Genomic DNA, 15,851 nt, shown 5'->3' on the forward strand with positions numbered 1-15,851 from the left:
CCAGGCCTGATTATACATAGAAGTAGGCCTATAGGTTACCAGGCCTGATTATACATAGAAGTAGGCCTATAGGTTACCAGGCCTGATTATACATAGAAGTAGGCCTACAGGTTACCAGGCCTGATTATACATAGAAGTAGGCCTATAGGTTACCAGGCCTGATTATACATATAAGTAGGCCTATAGGTTACCAGGCCTGTGTGCAAAAAAAGGCATATTAATGTGCTCATTTGGGGATCTGATAGTATTTCTGATTGGCTTAATGCACCAACACTAATCTGTCCCAAGCTCACTGACAGGGAAACTCTGAGGGCCCAGAATATTTTATACAATGTTGCAAGTTCGCTTGCACAATCTTCAGGCTGGACCCAAAGTTGATATAATGTTTCAAGTTCGTTGCAGACAGGCCATGTGTAGCCAATATGATTCATAGGGTATTTCTTTTTATCTGGATATTTTCTACCTGCAGTGCAGGCTGCACTGATTTTATATAGTTGGCAATAGAAGATACTTTTTAGGTTCGTGTCATTTTCATTTACATTTAGATATAATATTTATTAACCACATTACAGTAATTTTGAGATATGAAGACGTTATTCTAAATTAAATTAAACTGTTTCATGAAAATTAGCATGCGAAGACCATACCTGGCACGCAGATCGGTAGAAATGGAGAGACTGAAAAATTGCTTATATTTCAAGGCCATCAGACTGTGAAACAGCCGTCACTAACACAGAGAGGCTGCTGCCTACAAACAGACTTAAAATCCTTGGCTATTTTAATAAATAGATTACCAGTCACTTTAAAAATGCCACTTTAATAATGTTTACATATCTTCCATTACTCATCTCATATGTATATACTGTATTTTTATACCATCTATTGCATCTTGCCTATACCGCTCGGACATCGCTCATCCATATATTTATATGTACATATTCTTATTCCATCCCTTTAGATTTGTGTGTATTAGGGAGTTGTTGTGGAATTGTTAGATTACTTGTCAGATATTACTGCACTGTCAGAACTAGAAACACAAGCATTTTGCTACACTCGCAATAACGTTTGCTAACCATGTGTATGTGACCAATAAAATTGGACTTGATTTGATTTGGCAGAATCTGTGAAAGCCAGCAGGAGTTGGAGGAGAATAGTTGGGTCAGGTTAAGTTTTTTTTCTTCTGGTTATCTACATCTCTGGTGCCCTCTTGAGGCATCAAACCGTAAGCTTAAAGCATCAGACAAGCTCAATGCATATAGTTAATTTTATTAAAACACATAGGGTGTGTCTATATATGGAAAATGACACATTTAAAAATGTTAAGCAATCGATTGGTCGAAAGAAGAGACAACTTTCGGTCAACAAAGATTTATTTTAGTCGAGGACAGCCCTAACGAGCAGAGAGCTGGTAGTCTGTCCAGACAGTAGAGAGCTGGTAGTCTGTAGAGACAGCAGAGAGCTGGTAGTCTGTACAGACAGCAGAGAGCTGGTAGTCTGTTCAGACAGCAGAGAGCCGGTAGTCTGTTCAGACAGCAGAGAGCTGGTAGTCTGTTCAGACAGCAGAGAGCTGGTAGTCTGTACAGACAGCAGAGAGCTGGTAGTCTGTTCAGACAGCAGAGAGCTGGTAGTCTGTTCAGACAGCAGAGACCTGGTAGTCTGTACAGACAGCAGAGAGCTGGTAGTCTATTCAGACAGCAGAGAGCTGGTAGTCTATTCAGACAGCAGAGAGCTGGTAGTCTGTTCAGACAGCAGAGAGATGGTAGTCTGTTCAGACAGCAGAGAGCCGGTAGTCTGTTCAGACAGCAGAGAGCTGGTAGTCTGTTCAGACAGCAGAGAGCTGGTAGTCTGTACAGACAGCAGAGAGCCGGTAGTCTGTTCAGACAGCAGAGAGCCGGTAGTCTGTTCAGACAGCAGAGAGCTGGTAGTCTATTCAGACAGCAGAGAGCTGGTAGTCTGTTCAGACAGCAGAGAGATGGTAGTCTGTTCAGACAGCAGAGAGCTGGTAGTCTGTTCAGACAGCAGAGAGATGGTAGTCTGTTCAGACAGCAGAGAGCTGGTAGTCTGTTCAGACAGCAGAGAGCCGGTAGTCTGTTCAGACAGCAGAGAGCCGGTAGTCTGTTCAGACAGCAGAGAGCCGGTAGTCTGTTCAGACAGCAGAGAGCTGGTAGTCTATTCAGACAGCAGAGAGCTGGTAGTCTGTTCAGACAGCAGAGAGATGGTAGTCTGTTCAGACGGTGTAAAGGAGATAGAAACCAGGACAGGAGATGGATATCCTACTGTACTCCTCTTCTGAAGCACGTAGTGGGAAAGTTGAGATGTCCATGACCTCCTTTGATCTCAGTTCTGTTCAGTACTTTCAGTCCTTGACTGTAGTTGTGTATTTATACTACACTTTAAAGGATGACAAAGATGTTCTGTGACACCATGGAATCTACTGGCGGAGCGTTTGTGGTGCATGCCGGGAGTGAATTCTATCTGGCTTTCTAATCCGAGCGGATCGCTAATGCTCACGAGGGCTCAGTGAAACAGTGTCATTGGCCATGGACAAGTCAAGCGCACATAATGTATTTAGCTGAGCTTTCCTCTAATACGCATCCAAGGCCAATGGAGCAGGGAGAGAAAGGTGAGAGAGAGAGAGAGAGGGAAGGAGAGGGAGTGATATTTTCTTTAAAACAACAGCCTAGGTCCTAGCCATAGGGAAGTGTGACAATTTCAAAATAATAATTTAGTATTGACTGAATCCCCATTGATCTGCCTAAAACCTGTGTTACAGTGGGGCAGCATGTTCCACTGTTAGTCAGTGTTGACTGTTTTGTGCCCCATCCTTCCAGGCCAGGTTTGCTGAACATTGGGGAGTCTGCTACCCAGCCCTGGTTGGCTGATACCTGGCCCAACTCCTGCTCCAATCACAACGACTGTAGCATGAACTGCTGCACCGCAGGACAGGGTAACAGTGACAGCAACCTGGCTACATACAGCCGCCCAGGTGAGTACGCTACGCACTGGAACAACTCATCCAAACATAAACTGTACTAAAACAACAAAATAACTCTGAGGCATCATGCCCATAGGGGGCACAGGGGCATCATGCCCATAGGGTGCACAGGGGCATCATGCCCATAGGGGGCACAGGGGCATCATGCCCATAGGGGGCACAGGGGCATCATGCCCATAGGGGGCACAGGGCACGTGCCCCCTCAGATTTGTCCTGTTAAAATGTTTTTATAGTAATAATAATAACACACATATATATGCAGTACAAGTCATAAGTTTGAACACACATACTCATCCGAGGGTTTTTCTTTATTTTTTACTATTTTCTACATTGTAGAATAACAGTGAAGACATCAAAACTCATGCAATAACCAAAAAAGTGTTAAACAAATCAAAATATATTTTATATTTGAAACTCTTCGAAGTAGCCACCCTATGCCTTGATGACAGCTTTGCACACTATTGGCATTCTCTCAACCAGCTTCATAAGGTAGTCACCTGGAATGCATTTCATTTAACCTGTTTGGGGTGCAGCCCGACACCGGTACACTTATGACAACATCCAGCTCAAGTGCAGGGCGCGAAATTCAAAAGATTTTTTTTTTAAAATATTTAACTTTCACACATTAACAAGTCCAATACAGCATATGAAAGGTACACATCTTGTGAATCCAGCCAACATGTCCGATTTTTAAAATGTTTTACAGGGAAGACACAATATGTAAATCTATTAGCTAACCACGTTAGCAAAAGACACCACTTTTCTTACTCCATCAGTTTTTACTCCATCAGTAGCTATCACAAATTCGACCAAATAAAGATATAAATAGCCACTAACCAAGAAACAACTTCATCAGATGACAGTCTGATAACATATTTATTGTATAGCATATGTTTTGTTCGAAAAATTTGCATATTTCAGGTATAAATCATAGTTTACATTTCAGCTACAATCAGAAATTGCACCGAAAGCAGCCATAATATTTACAGACACCAACGTCAAATACCTAATTACTCATCATAAAACATTTCTGAAAAATACATAGTGTACAGCAATTGAAAGACAGGCATCTTGTGATTCCAGACAATATTTCCGATTTATCAAGTGTTTTACAGCGAAAACACAATATAGCGTTATATTAGCGTAGCCACAATAGCCAGAAACACTTGGGCGCCGACGACCAGTTCACATGCACGACAGATATTAGAAATAGCATCATAAAATGTTTCTTACTTTTGGTGATCTTCCGTCAGAATGTTGGACAAGGTGTCCTTTGTCCAGAACAGTCGTTGTTTGGATCTGGAACGGCACATTTCCCTCTTGATTTAGCATGGGCACTTGCCAAGTGGCACGGATCTCTCCAACGTCAACAAAGTCAGAGAACGGAACACGGCAAAACTCCCGAAAAAATTTCAATAATCTGATTAAACTATATTGAAAAAACATACTTTACGATGATATGGTCACATGTATCAAATAAAATCTAAACCGGAGATGTTAGTCGTCCATAACGACAGCTAAACAGAAGGCAAATCCATGTCCCCTTTCGCGCGCTCCAGAAACAGGAAATGGACGGTCACGTCATACAAAGAGCTTTAATTCCACCTCAGACCAAGATAAACACGAAATTTCTTCTCTCACCGCCTCTTGACAACCAGGGGAAGGTGTATGAAGTGTACGTAGACTCTTACGTATCATGCCCATGTATAGGCAGGAAGTTGAACAGAGCATCGATTTCTGACATTCCACTTCCTGGTCAGGAAATGTGCTGCAGAATGAGTTCTGTTTCACTCAGAGAAATAATTCAAACGGTTTTAGAAACTAGAGAGTGTTTTCTATCCAATAGTAATAATAATATGCATATTGTACGAGCAAGAATTGAGTACGAGGCCGTTTGAAATGGGCACGATTTAACTGGCTACTCAATACTGCCCCTTGCAGCCATAAGAAGTTAACAGGTGTGTCTTGTTAAAAGTTAATTTGTGCAATTTATTTCTTTCTACATGTGTTTGAGCCAATCAGTTGTGTTGTGACAAGGTACGGCTGGTATACAGAAGATAGCCCTATTTGGTAAAAGACCAAGTCCATATTATGGCAAGAACAGCTCAAATAAGCAAAGAGAAACAACAGTCCATCATTACTTTAAGAAAGTCAGTTAATCCGGAAAACTTCAAGAACTTTTAAAGTTTCTTCAAGTACAGTCGCAAAAACCATTGAGCGCTATGATGAAACTGGCACTCATGAGGACCGCCACAGGAAAGGAAGACCCAGAGTTACCTCTGCTGCAGAGGATAAAGTTCATTAGAGTTACCAACCTCAGAAATTGCAGCCCAAATAAATGCTTCACTGAGTTCAAGTAACAGACACATCTCAACATCAACTGTTCAGAGGAGACTGCGTGAATCAGGCCTTCATGATCGAATTGCTGCAAGGAATCCACTACTAAAGGACACCAATAAGAAGAAGAGACTTGCCTGGGCCAAGAAACACAAGCAATGGACATTAGACCAGTGGAAATTTGTCCTTTGGTCTGGATTCGAAATTTGAGATTTTTGGTTCCAACCGTCGTGTCTTTGTGATACGCAGAGTAGGTGAATAGATGATCTCAGCATGGAGGAAAAGGTGTGATGGTTTGGGGGTGCTTTGCTGGTGACACTGTCTGTGATTTATTTAGAATTCAAGGCACACTTAACCAGCATGGCTGCCACAGCATTCTGTGGCGATACGTCATCCAATCTGGTTTGCACTTAGTGGGACTATAATCAGCACACCTCCAGGCTGTGTAATTGCTATTTGACCAAGAAGGAGAGCGATGGAGTGCTGCATCAGATGACCTGGCCTCCACAATCACCCAACCTCAACCCAATTGAGATGGTTTGGGATGAGTTGGACTGCTGAGTGAAGGAAAAGCAGCCAACAAGTGCTCAGCGTATGTGGGAACTCCTTCAAGACTGTTGGAAAAGCACTCCAGGTGAAGCTGGTTGAGAGAATGTCAAGAGTGTGCTAAGCTGTCATCAAGGCAAAGGGTGGCTACTTTGAAAAATCGACTATATTTTTTGGTTACTACATGATTCCATGTTTGTTATTTCATAGTGTGGATGTCTTCACTATTATTCTACAATGTAGAACATATTACAAATAAATAAAAACCCTTGAACGAGTAGGTGTGCCCAAACTTTTGACTGGTACTGTATATATTATTATTAATTTGTTTTGTGTTAGTTGTTTCTTTGTAATACTACTAGCCACTTTTGTTAAAAGTTGGCTTTAGCTAGCCCAGATAGGTTCCCAATCTCATAACAAGGTTGGCAGACTTCAGAATAGCAAGCAATAACTAAATATATTGAAAAATATTTTACACAGATTCTAGCAGAGATAAAGAGAAGCATATTTAATAATATATATTTTTTTAAAGAACTACCTGGAGGATACAGACAGAGGTATGCTTAGATATGCAGAAAAATAACATATTTCAGGGTCATGGGGCCTAGCCCCCTCAGGACCACCACCTAGCCATTCTCACAGACTTTGTGCCTCCTCAGATTTCCAGGGTGCATGACTCACGCACCTGCTCTCAAAACAAAGCATAGATAAGAATCATAAAAACAAGCTGCTCTATTTGGTGGAAAACAGAAAGAAGTGAAATCCCATATCTGGGTTAGCTCCCTGGAGTCTCTCTATACCTCTCTCCTTGAGAGGTCTCTAGAAGTAAAACCTGGGATGTGTGGCGTAGGAGTAGTGTGTGTGTTTGATTTATTTCAGGTTAAAGCAGGGTTGTTTTAGGCAGGAAATAAAAGGAGTGCGCTGGAAGGTCCTTATTGGTTTACTCTGCTGCAAATCGAATTGCTCTGCTAATTTCCATACTGTTGTTATAGCCAATAATGTCATTCCCACTAAGTGCTCAGTTATTTAAGAAATGTGGAGCAATGGTTGAGGTCAGGGCAGGACTGCAGACTGCAGCCAGCACTGGATGGAGAGATGGAGAGATGGGTAGAGAGAGAGGGGGGGGGGGTACCTGGAAGAGTGCAGAGAAAGAAAGGGAATGGAGGAGGAAAAAGAACGATGGGGGAGGATAAGTAGCATACACAGAGATAAAGAAAGAGAGAAAGAGCGAGGGAGTGGGGAGAAAAGTAAAGAGAGCAGAAGAGATGATGGACAGTGATGAGACAGAGAGGGAGTTATGGTACACACCCAGGTGGCCTCTCAGTCAGCAGTACTTTCTATAAACAATACAGAGTGAGTTTGGCTCTGAAGTCCGATAGGCACACACACGCACACACACACACACACGCACACACACACAATCAAAAGAGCAACGTTTTCACACTGTACAGAGATAAAGGACCAACAGCTGTCAGAGAGGGGAGAGGTATGGCTCTTGGTGCAGGGTGGGGACAAGGGATTTGAGGTTACACACACATAGGTATGACTTAACTACAAGCCTTGGACCCGACCCCAGCCCTGAACCTCCCTTTGACATACAGTAGACTTAGAAATTGAACTAAAGTAAAAGAGATGTGGGTATACAGGACAGTTGTTTGAACACGTGGCACATACTACAGTAGTGTAGTATTGCCTACCCACTCATTGATTCATTTACATTGTTGGCTTTAACCGTCTCCCCAAACAGCCTTACACACTCTCTTATTGTAGCAGATGTAGTGTTGTACTAAGTGCTGTGCTACCGCTGGGTTAAGCATCCTACTCAAGGACAAAGAAACACTGTACCCATCAAATACATACCCAACTTCTAAAGTTATCCATGACAGTCAACAAGAGAAAACCTAATCCGACTTTTCATTCCGTGCTGTGTTATACCTTTCCCAAACATCGTGTGAGTTTGTTTGAGAAGAGGTAATATGCTAAAAGCACTTCTCACTCATCCCCAGTATAAGACGTTAAGGAGCATCCCTGGTGCTGGCTGCTTTGTGTGGCCAACCTAAACCCTGTGAAGGTTTAACAGGATCAGCGGCTAGGTGACAGAGTCGAGGGATACGAGTTAATGTCCCTTTATCTACCACATAGAGGCCCTTTCTCCACATCTACCTCTGAAGTGCCTCAGATATCCCTCGGTTCTTGGAAATGTGAGGTTCACGTGCGCTCGGTTGTTCCACCTACAGCCGTCCTTGATATTTACCGCAAGGCTGGCTCTCAGATCTGCTGGAGGATTTGAATACTTTATGAGCCAGGGAACATTGGATCTGTCAGTGGAGCTCTGCTCTTTGCTGCACGCTTCCTTCTGATACAGACATGTCCCACTGTCCTTCTCAATGAGCAAAGCCTCCTCGCCTGGCGTCTGACAGGGAGGATAGACACGCCACCCACGTTGGGCTGTGGAAAAGATGGAGACATTATTGAGACAGAAAGACAGAGAGCGCAGACAGTGGAAGTATAATACAGCTCCAGTCACTCAACTGAACCAGATAGGGATAGCTGACGTAAATAATGAACTGTAGTTTGCACTGAAATATATATATATATGTCTAGACTGAAGGCACAGTGATCTGTTGAAAGGTGCAAATGACTCGGGCTGATTTATTACTGTGTCATTCTGAAATGTTAATATTTTCGTCTTATGTTTTATCGGAATGTGATGCCAGTGAATACAAATGAATACAATGCCATTCGTGCAGTTCATGCACTTGGCAAACCTCTTCTTCTGAACCAGCTATAGAAGCTATTCTGGTCTTTGACTAAACCCTGCACCCTGCACCCGCTCCCATGTTATCCAGCCGACTGCATCGCCAACTATAACAACCAGATGGAGAGCAAACAGACCAACCTGATGGTGCCGGAGGGAGGAGTGTACGGAGACGTGGACCTCTCCAACAAGATCAACGAGATGAAGACCTTCAACAGCCCCAACCTGAAGGAAGGACGCTTCATTGGACCGGGTGGACCAGGGGGACAGCCCACCCCGTACGCCACCACACAGCTCATTCAGTCGTCTATCCTGGGCAACAACATCAACACAGACAGAGACAGAGGGAGTGGAGGAGGAGGAGGAGGGGTAGGGGAGATGAACGAGAAACACGGCTGGAAACCCACCACGGTTCAGCTGCAGAAGCAACAGGAAATGACCTCACAGCTCCACCAGTATAACATCATGGAGCAGAACAAGCTAAACAAGGGTGAGTGTGTGGTGGGAATCAGTGGAGGTTAGGAGGTCAAAACATAGCCGCCTTCCATCTTTCTTTCTTCCCTTCTTTCTTTCCCTTTATCTCTGTGGATGGACCCACCATGCTGAAGAAGGTTCCTTTTTTCACTCGCTTCCCTGCTGCCCCACATTCAGTCATATTGATAGAGACCATCATCAGTCTCTCTCTCTCATTGTCTGGTATGCATTTACTTAGCTCCTCTTTCCTCTCTGTGTTCATATATAATCTCTGCTCTACATTCTGGGTCAGTTTCTGTCTTTTCAGTCTGGGTTGTTCTTCATGGGTAAAGTCACGTTGCGACAGGTGTAAGGATATTCTCCAGGTGTCAGGTATCTGAAGGAGAGAGAAACATTTCTGTTGGAACTGACAGGCACTGAACTAAACTGTCGTCACCTTGTTCTTACCTGCAGAAAAGAGTTGCTGCTTTAGTAACACCGTTTCCAGTTTGGTCATGGTCTCTTGTATGGAACAGAAATTGCATGTCTTCTCTTTCAGCACTATTAGGAAGACAACATCCTGTTATTGCATGATATTACACCAGACAGTTTGTTGTGACAGTTTAAAATTACATTTCAACTTATTAGAGGTGTATTTAAACACATCGCTGGTAAAGGTCGTTATTTAGATGTGTTGTTACATTACGTTAGCCTACTTGTGATCATTATTTAGATGTGTTGTTACATTACGTTAGCTCTTATGTTAGCCTAACTGTGATCATTAGTCAGGTAAACTCAACCAGTCTCTATGCATCTTTTGATATCATAATGTCCCCTTCTGTCCTTCATTTTCATAAGCTATCTGTACTTTTCTAATGCGATAATGTTGTGTATGCTGCCCTGCGACCCACCTTCATCATGCTTACCATGCTCCTCCTCTCCCCTACCAGACCACTATAGAGGAGGGGACAGTCCCATGGCTACCACCATCCTCTATAACCAGGCCCACGAGGCCCACACAGGGGGATCCTACAACAGCTCTGACCGTGGCAGCAGCAGCACCTCCGGTGAGAGAGGGGGGCAGGAGGGGGGCAGGAGGGGGGACCGGGGCAGACAGGGGTTATCATATCCACAGCCAGATGGTGTTTTACTGCCTGGATGTTCAATCGCTCTTGTTGTTGTTGTTTCCAGTTCATTATTATTTCTATAAAACAACTTAATCACTTTCAACCCAGAAGCTCCATTTCTAAATCATTCATTTCCTCAAAAGCAATAAATCATAGTGGGACTAATAATGCATGATGCTTTAAAATGGTAATTTTGATTAATTTCCATGTCAGTCTCTTGAAGAGAAATGAAAAGCAGCCTTCAGTGGAGGGAAAATGGAGAACACAAAGAAAGAGAAGAGAAACATGACAACAATGGGATGAGAAACATCAGGCTTCAGTTTCCATTCTGTGTGTGTCAGTTCCCATTCTGTTTGTTCCCATTCTGTTTGTTCCCATTCTGTTTGTTCCCATTCTGTGTGTTCCCATTCTGTTTGTTCCCATTCTGTTTGTTCCCATTCTGTTTGTTCCCATTCTGTTTCTCCCACTCTGTGTGTTCCCATTCTGGGTGTTCCCATTCTTGGTGTTCCCATTCTGGGTGTTTCCAGTCTGTGTGTTTCCAGTCTGTGTGTTCCCATTCTGGGTGTTCCCATTCTGTTTGTTCCCATTCTGGGTGTTCCCATTCTTGGTGTTCCCATTCTGGGTGTTTCCAGTCTGTGTGTTTCCAGTCTGTGTGTTTCCAGTCTGTGTGTTTCCAGTCTGTGTGTTCCCATTCTGTTTCTCCCATTCTGTGTGTTCCCATTCTGTGTGTTCCCATTCTTGGTGTTCCCATTCTGGGTGTTTCCAGTCTGTGTGTTTCCAGTCTGTGTGTTTCCAGTCTGTGTGTTTCCAGTCTGTGTGTTTCCAGTCTGTGTGTTCCCATTCTGTGTGTTCCCATTCTGTTTGTTCCCATTCTGAGTGTTCCCATTCTGGGTGTTTCCAGTCTGTGTGTTCCCATTCTGTTTGTTCCCATTCTGGGTGTTCCCATTCTTGGTGTTCCCATTCTGGGTGTTTCCAGTCTGTGTGTTTCCAGTCTGTGTGTTTCCAGTCTGTGTGTTTCCAGTCTGTGTGTTCCCATTCTGTTTCTCCCATTCTGTGTGTTCCCATTCTGTGTGTTCCCATTCTTGGTGTTCCCATTCTGTGTGTTTCCAGTCTGTGTGTTTCCAGTCTGTGTGTTTCCAGTCTGTGTGTTTCCAGTCTGTGTGTTCCCATTCTGTTTCTCCCATTCTGGGTGTTCCCATTCTGGGTGTTTCCAGTATGTGTGTGTAACCTCAAATCCCTTGTCAGTCTGTGTGTGTTTCCAGTCTGTGTGTGTTTCCAGTCTGTGTGTGTTTCCAGTCTGTGTGTGTTTCCAGTCTGTGTCAGTTTCCAGTCTGTGTCAGTTTCCAGTCTGTTTCAGTTTCCAGTCTGTGTGTGTATACATATGCTGAAGTTGAAGTGTGTGTGAGCAAAATTCAATCCCGTGGGCTGTTAACAGAAAATGAAATACCTCGTTTGTGAGTGTTTTTCTGTCTTGTGAGCTAGTAACTGGACGTTTTATTTGGTTCTTCCTTGTTGCTCAGACAGTTTTTTGTAAAAAAAACATTCATTTACCGTCCCCTTCATTCCTGTGAAGAGGAGGATAATCTCATCAGAGCTGCAGTGTTTGTTTCTGGACAAGGACTAATGACACACACATTCCAGAGGGAATGCAACACTGCCTCCATAACGCCCAGGATCCATTCTGATATTGTATATGAAGTTCAGCTCATTAAAGAGCAGCCCTCTGTGCTCGCTGAGCTCACAGCTCATTGGTTTCTCATTCTAATTGGCTGCTGTTAATTGGCCTCTGATGTTTTCTGCTTTTTTTCACGTTTTTCTATTTTCTCTTGGTGAACATTAGTTGATAAATGACTGTGTTTTTGATGGCATGGCTGGCATTAATTACACATTGAGAGATAATGTGCGTGGTGCATTTCCGCAACGTCCATAAAGAAAGGGGGTGCCATTAGCTGACATGCTCTCGTGTAATTTTTTTTATTTTTTATCTGTGTAAATCTTGCGCTGTAATTAGCCCTGTTGGTTCCTATTTTATTATCTGCTGTCGATTTATTAATTTCGCAGCTGATTTAACGTGATTCAACAATGTAGATGGTTGTGAGACAGAGGAGGATGTGGGAGTGGGTATGTCTGTCTGCATGTTTCTGACTGAAGGAGTTCTTTGTTCATGTTTTTGCAGGGAGTCAAGGTCAAAAGAAGGGAGTGCGCACCCCCAAACTACCCAAACAGAGCACAATGAACTGGGCTGACCTACTGCCTCCTCCCCCGGCTAACCCACCTCCCTGCCGCAACATGGAAGAGTACTCCCTGTCCATGGACGAGAGGTGGGACATGTCTACACACACACACACACACACACACACACACACACACACACACACACACACACACACACACACACACACACACACACACACACACACAAGCTCAGACACACACACACACACACACACACACACACACACACACACACACACACACACACACACACACACACACACACACACACACACACACACACACACACACACACACAAGCTCAGACACACACACACACACACACACACACACACACACACACACACACACACACACACACACACACACACACACACACACACACACACACACACACACACACACACACACAAGCTCAGACACACACACACACACACACACACACACACACACACACACACACACACACACACACACACACACACACACACACACACACACACACACACACACACACACACACACACACACAGACACCTCCCTGCCACTCGACCCTTTCCTTTCATTTACTGAACGTGTTAAATTTTCCCTAAGCATTTTTGTTCTATTGTGTATCAATGCTAGGTTCATGTCAAACCTTTTCCTGTACCTTGGTAGCAGCACAACATGAATATGTACTAGCGACATTGTTCCAGCTATGAATGTTATTGTCACATTGAGTGACATCCAACTAATCAACGTGTTTCACTGTGTTGACAGCTATGACCCAGACATGCAGTGCTCCCTGCCCCCCTCCCGCATGTACCTGCAGCCAGACGAACTGGAGGAGGAGGAGGAGGAGGAGGAGGAGGAGGAGATGGAGAGGGGTCCCACTCCACCTGTCAGAGGGGCTGCCTCGTCCCCCGCCGCGGTGTCCTACAGCCACCAGTCCACAGCCACCCTCACCCCCTCGCCCCAGGATGAGCTGCAACCCATGCTCCAAGACACAGCAGACAGCATGGTCTCTGGACACGAGCGCAGGTACTGGGAGGTGTTATTCTGGATTAAAATGGACTCTGATTGGCTGATATACAGTGGGTATCATAAGTATTCATCCCCCTCCCTTAGATTTTTTCACATTCTATTGTGTTACAAAGTGGGATTGAAATATATTTAATTGTGATTTTTTTTGGCGGATCATTGATCTACACAAGATACTCCATAATGTTAAAGTCAAAAGAACATTCTATAAATTTAAAATAAAATAAAAATATGGTCGTTGCATAAGTGTTCACCCCATAAATGATTTCAGTTAGACCTAAATGACAGAGTGAAACATATACAGAATCAAATATACTGAATCAGAATCTATCAAAGCATGTATCCAGTATGGAGCAAGGCACTAAACTCATGCTAAGAGGTGTTTCTAAAGGATATTGTTAGTACTTATCTATTCAAGGTGTATTATTGATTTATGTTTCATACATCTTTTGTGTAGATCGTTGACAAAAAATTATACTAAATATATTTTAATCCCACTTTGTAAGACAATAAATGGGTGATACCCACTGTAGTAATGATTTCAATAGTCTCTGCAAAAAAATGCAATCATATTTTATAATTGATTTATATAATTGATTTCTCATACCCTACATTAAGAACATGTCTCCTGCTGTTTCAGACGCCATGCAGTGAGCCCCCCTCCCCGACCCATCTCCCCCTCACACACCTACGGCTACATCTCCAGCCCCCTGTCCCTGGACACAGACGGCATGGAGGAAGAGGGGGAGATGTTGGAGGAAGAGGAGGAGGAGGAGGAGGAGGAAGGGGACGAGACAGATGCGGAGGTGGCCAAGGTGCACCACCACCACACCCACCCCCACCTTCACCACCCCCATCACCCCCAGCAGATCCACCCCAGGAGGCTGCTGCTGCGGGGCCTGGAGCAGACGCCAGCCTCCAGCATGGGGGACCTGGAGAGCTCTGTGACGGGCTCCATGATCAACGGCTGGGGTTCGGCATCCGAGGAGGATAACGCCTCGTCAGGGCGCTCCAGCGCTGTCAGCTCCTCAGACGGATCCTTCTTCACAGATGCCGACTTTGCCCAGGCAGTTGCGTCTGCTGCAGAGTACGCAGGCCTGAAGGTGGCCAAGTACACCAACCCCACGCAAGGCCAGGAGGGAGGCCCCGGAGGTAAGCACATCTATTCCTCACTAATATAATGTCACTTTATCAAGAAGAATAGAAAACAAGATAATGAGCACCTTAATTCCTTAGAGTCTAAGACGTTGGGGGAGGGTGGGTGCTAAGCTGACAAATGGTATTGATATATGATGGTCATACTATGGATCGTTTAGCTATTTAATTTTTTATTTGAGGACCCCTTTAGGTATATATATTTTTTGGATCAAATATTGATTTTGGTCTTTACTACTAAAGCCAATGGAAATGCATTGAACTACAAATTCATAAATGTCTAAATGGACAGTCACAAACTAAATCATAAGAAACAAGGTTTTGAAGTGTCTGTCCTAAATCTAAGAGAAATTAAAAATACTCAGAAAATATATACGGTATACTGTATATATTTATTTACACATATTTAACCCATGTTTTTAGGTAGGCACAAAACTACCTTCAAACTTCCATAATAAAAATAAAAAACGATACTGGTTACCTTCAGACGAGTCACTTGACACTTGTGGGGGTCGTAGAGCAAAATGGAGAACACCATCGTGTTCGTGAGAGTCTCCCCTTTCCATAGAATAGTCAGAATAGTTTGAACACTGTTCGGACACTACAGACGTTTTCGTGAGAAGACTGATTTTCAGGATGTCTCATGATCTGACAAACACTCCACCTTTCACCGCAGATGTGGAAGTGTGACACTGGAGGATGAACTGGATTGAGACGCAGCCAATACAAGACAGATATCTCTATTTTAAACAGATATCTCTAGCTTCTCTATCTTAAACAGATATCTCTAGCTTAAACTGATATCTCTAGCTTAAACTGATATCTCTAGCTTCTCTATCTTAAACAGATATCTCTAGCTTAAACTGATATCTCTAGCTTAAACTGATATCTCTAGCTTCTCTAGCTTAAACTGATATCTCTATCTTAAACTGATATCTCTATCTTAAACTGATATATGTAGCTTCAACTGATAGCTCTAGCTTAAACTGATATCTCTAGCGTAAACAGATATCTCTAGCTTAAACTAATATCTCTATCTTAAACTGATATCTCCAGCTTAAACTGATATCTCCAGCTTAAACTGATATCTCTAGCTTCTCTAGCTTAAACTGGTATCTCTAGCTTAAACTAATATCTCTAGCTTAAACTGATATCTCTAGCTTAAACTGATATCTCTATCTTAAACTGATATATGTAGCTTAAACTGATATCTCTAGCTTAAACT

General features: G+C 43.4%; 1 protein-coding gene across 1 annotated transcript in view; it reads left to right on the forward strand.

Annotated features, from left to right (window-relative positions):
- Positions 1-15,851, forward strand: part of LOC120028485 (roundabout homolog 1-like) — a 335,749-nt gene that overhangs the window by 306,646 nt on the left and 13,252 nt on the right. Inside the window, exons 20-25 of the mRNA XM_038973689.1 lie at positions 2,832-2,986; positions 8,728-9,126; positions 10,040-10,156; positions 12,393-12,537; positions 13,211-13,471; positions 14,112-14,623. Of these exons, the coding sequence (XP_038829617.1) occupies positions 2,832-2,986; positions 8,728-9,126; positions 10,040-10,156; positions 12,393-12,537; positions 13,211-13,471; positions 14,112-14,623 (1,589 nt within the window). The remainder of the gene's footprint in view (positions 1-2,831; positions 2,987-8,727; positions 9,127-10,039; positions 10,157-12,392; positions 12,538-13,210; positions 13,472-14,111; positions 14,624-15,851) is intronic.

Source organism: Salvelinus namaycush, chromosome 34, assembly GCF_016432855.1.
Source record: "Salvelinus namaycush isolate Seneca chromosome 34, SaNama_1.0, whole genome shotgun sequence".
Lineage (NCBI taxonomy): Eukaryota > Metazoa > Chordata > Actinopteri > Salmoniformes > Salmonidae > Salvelinus > Salvelinus namaycush.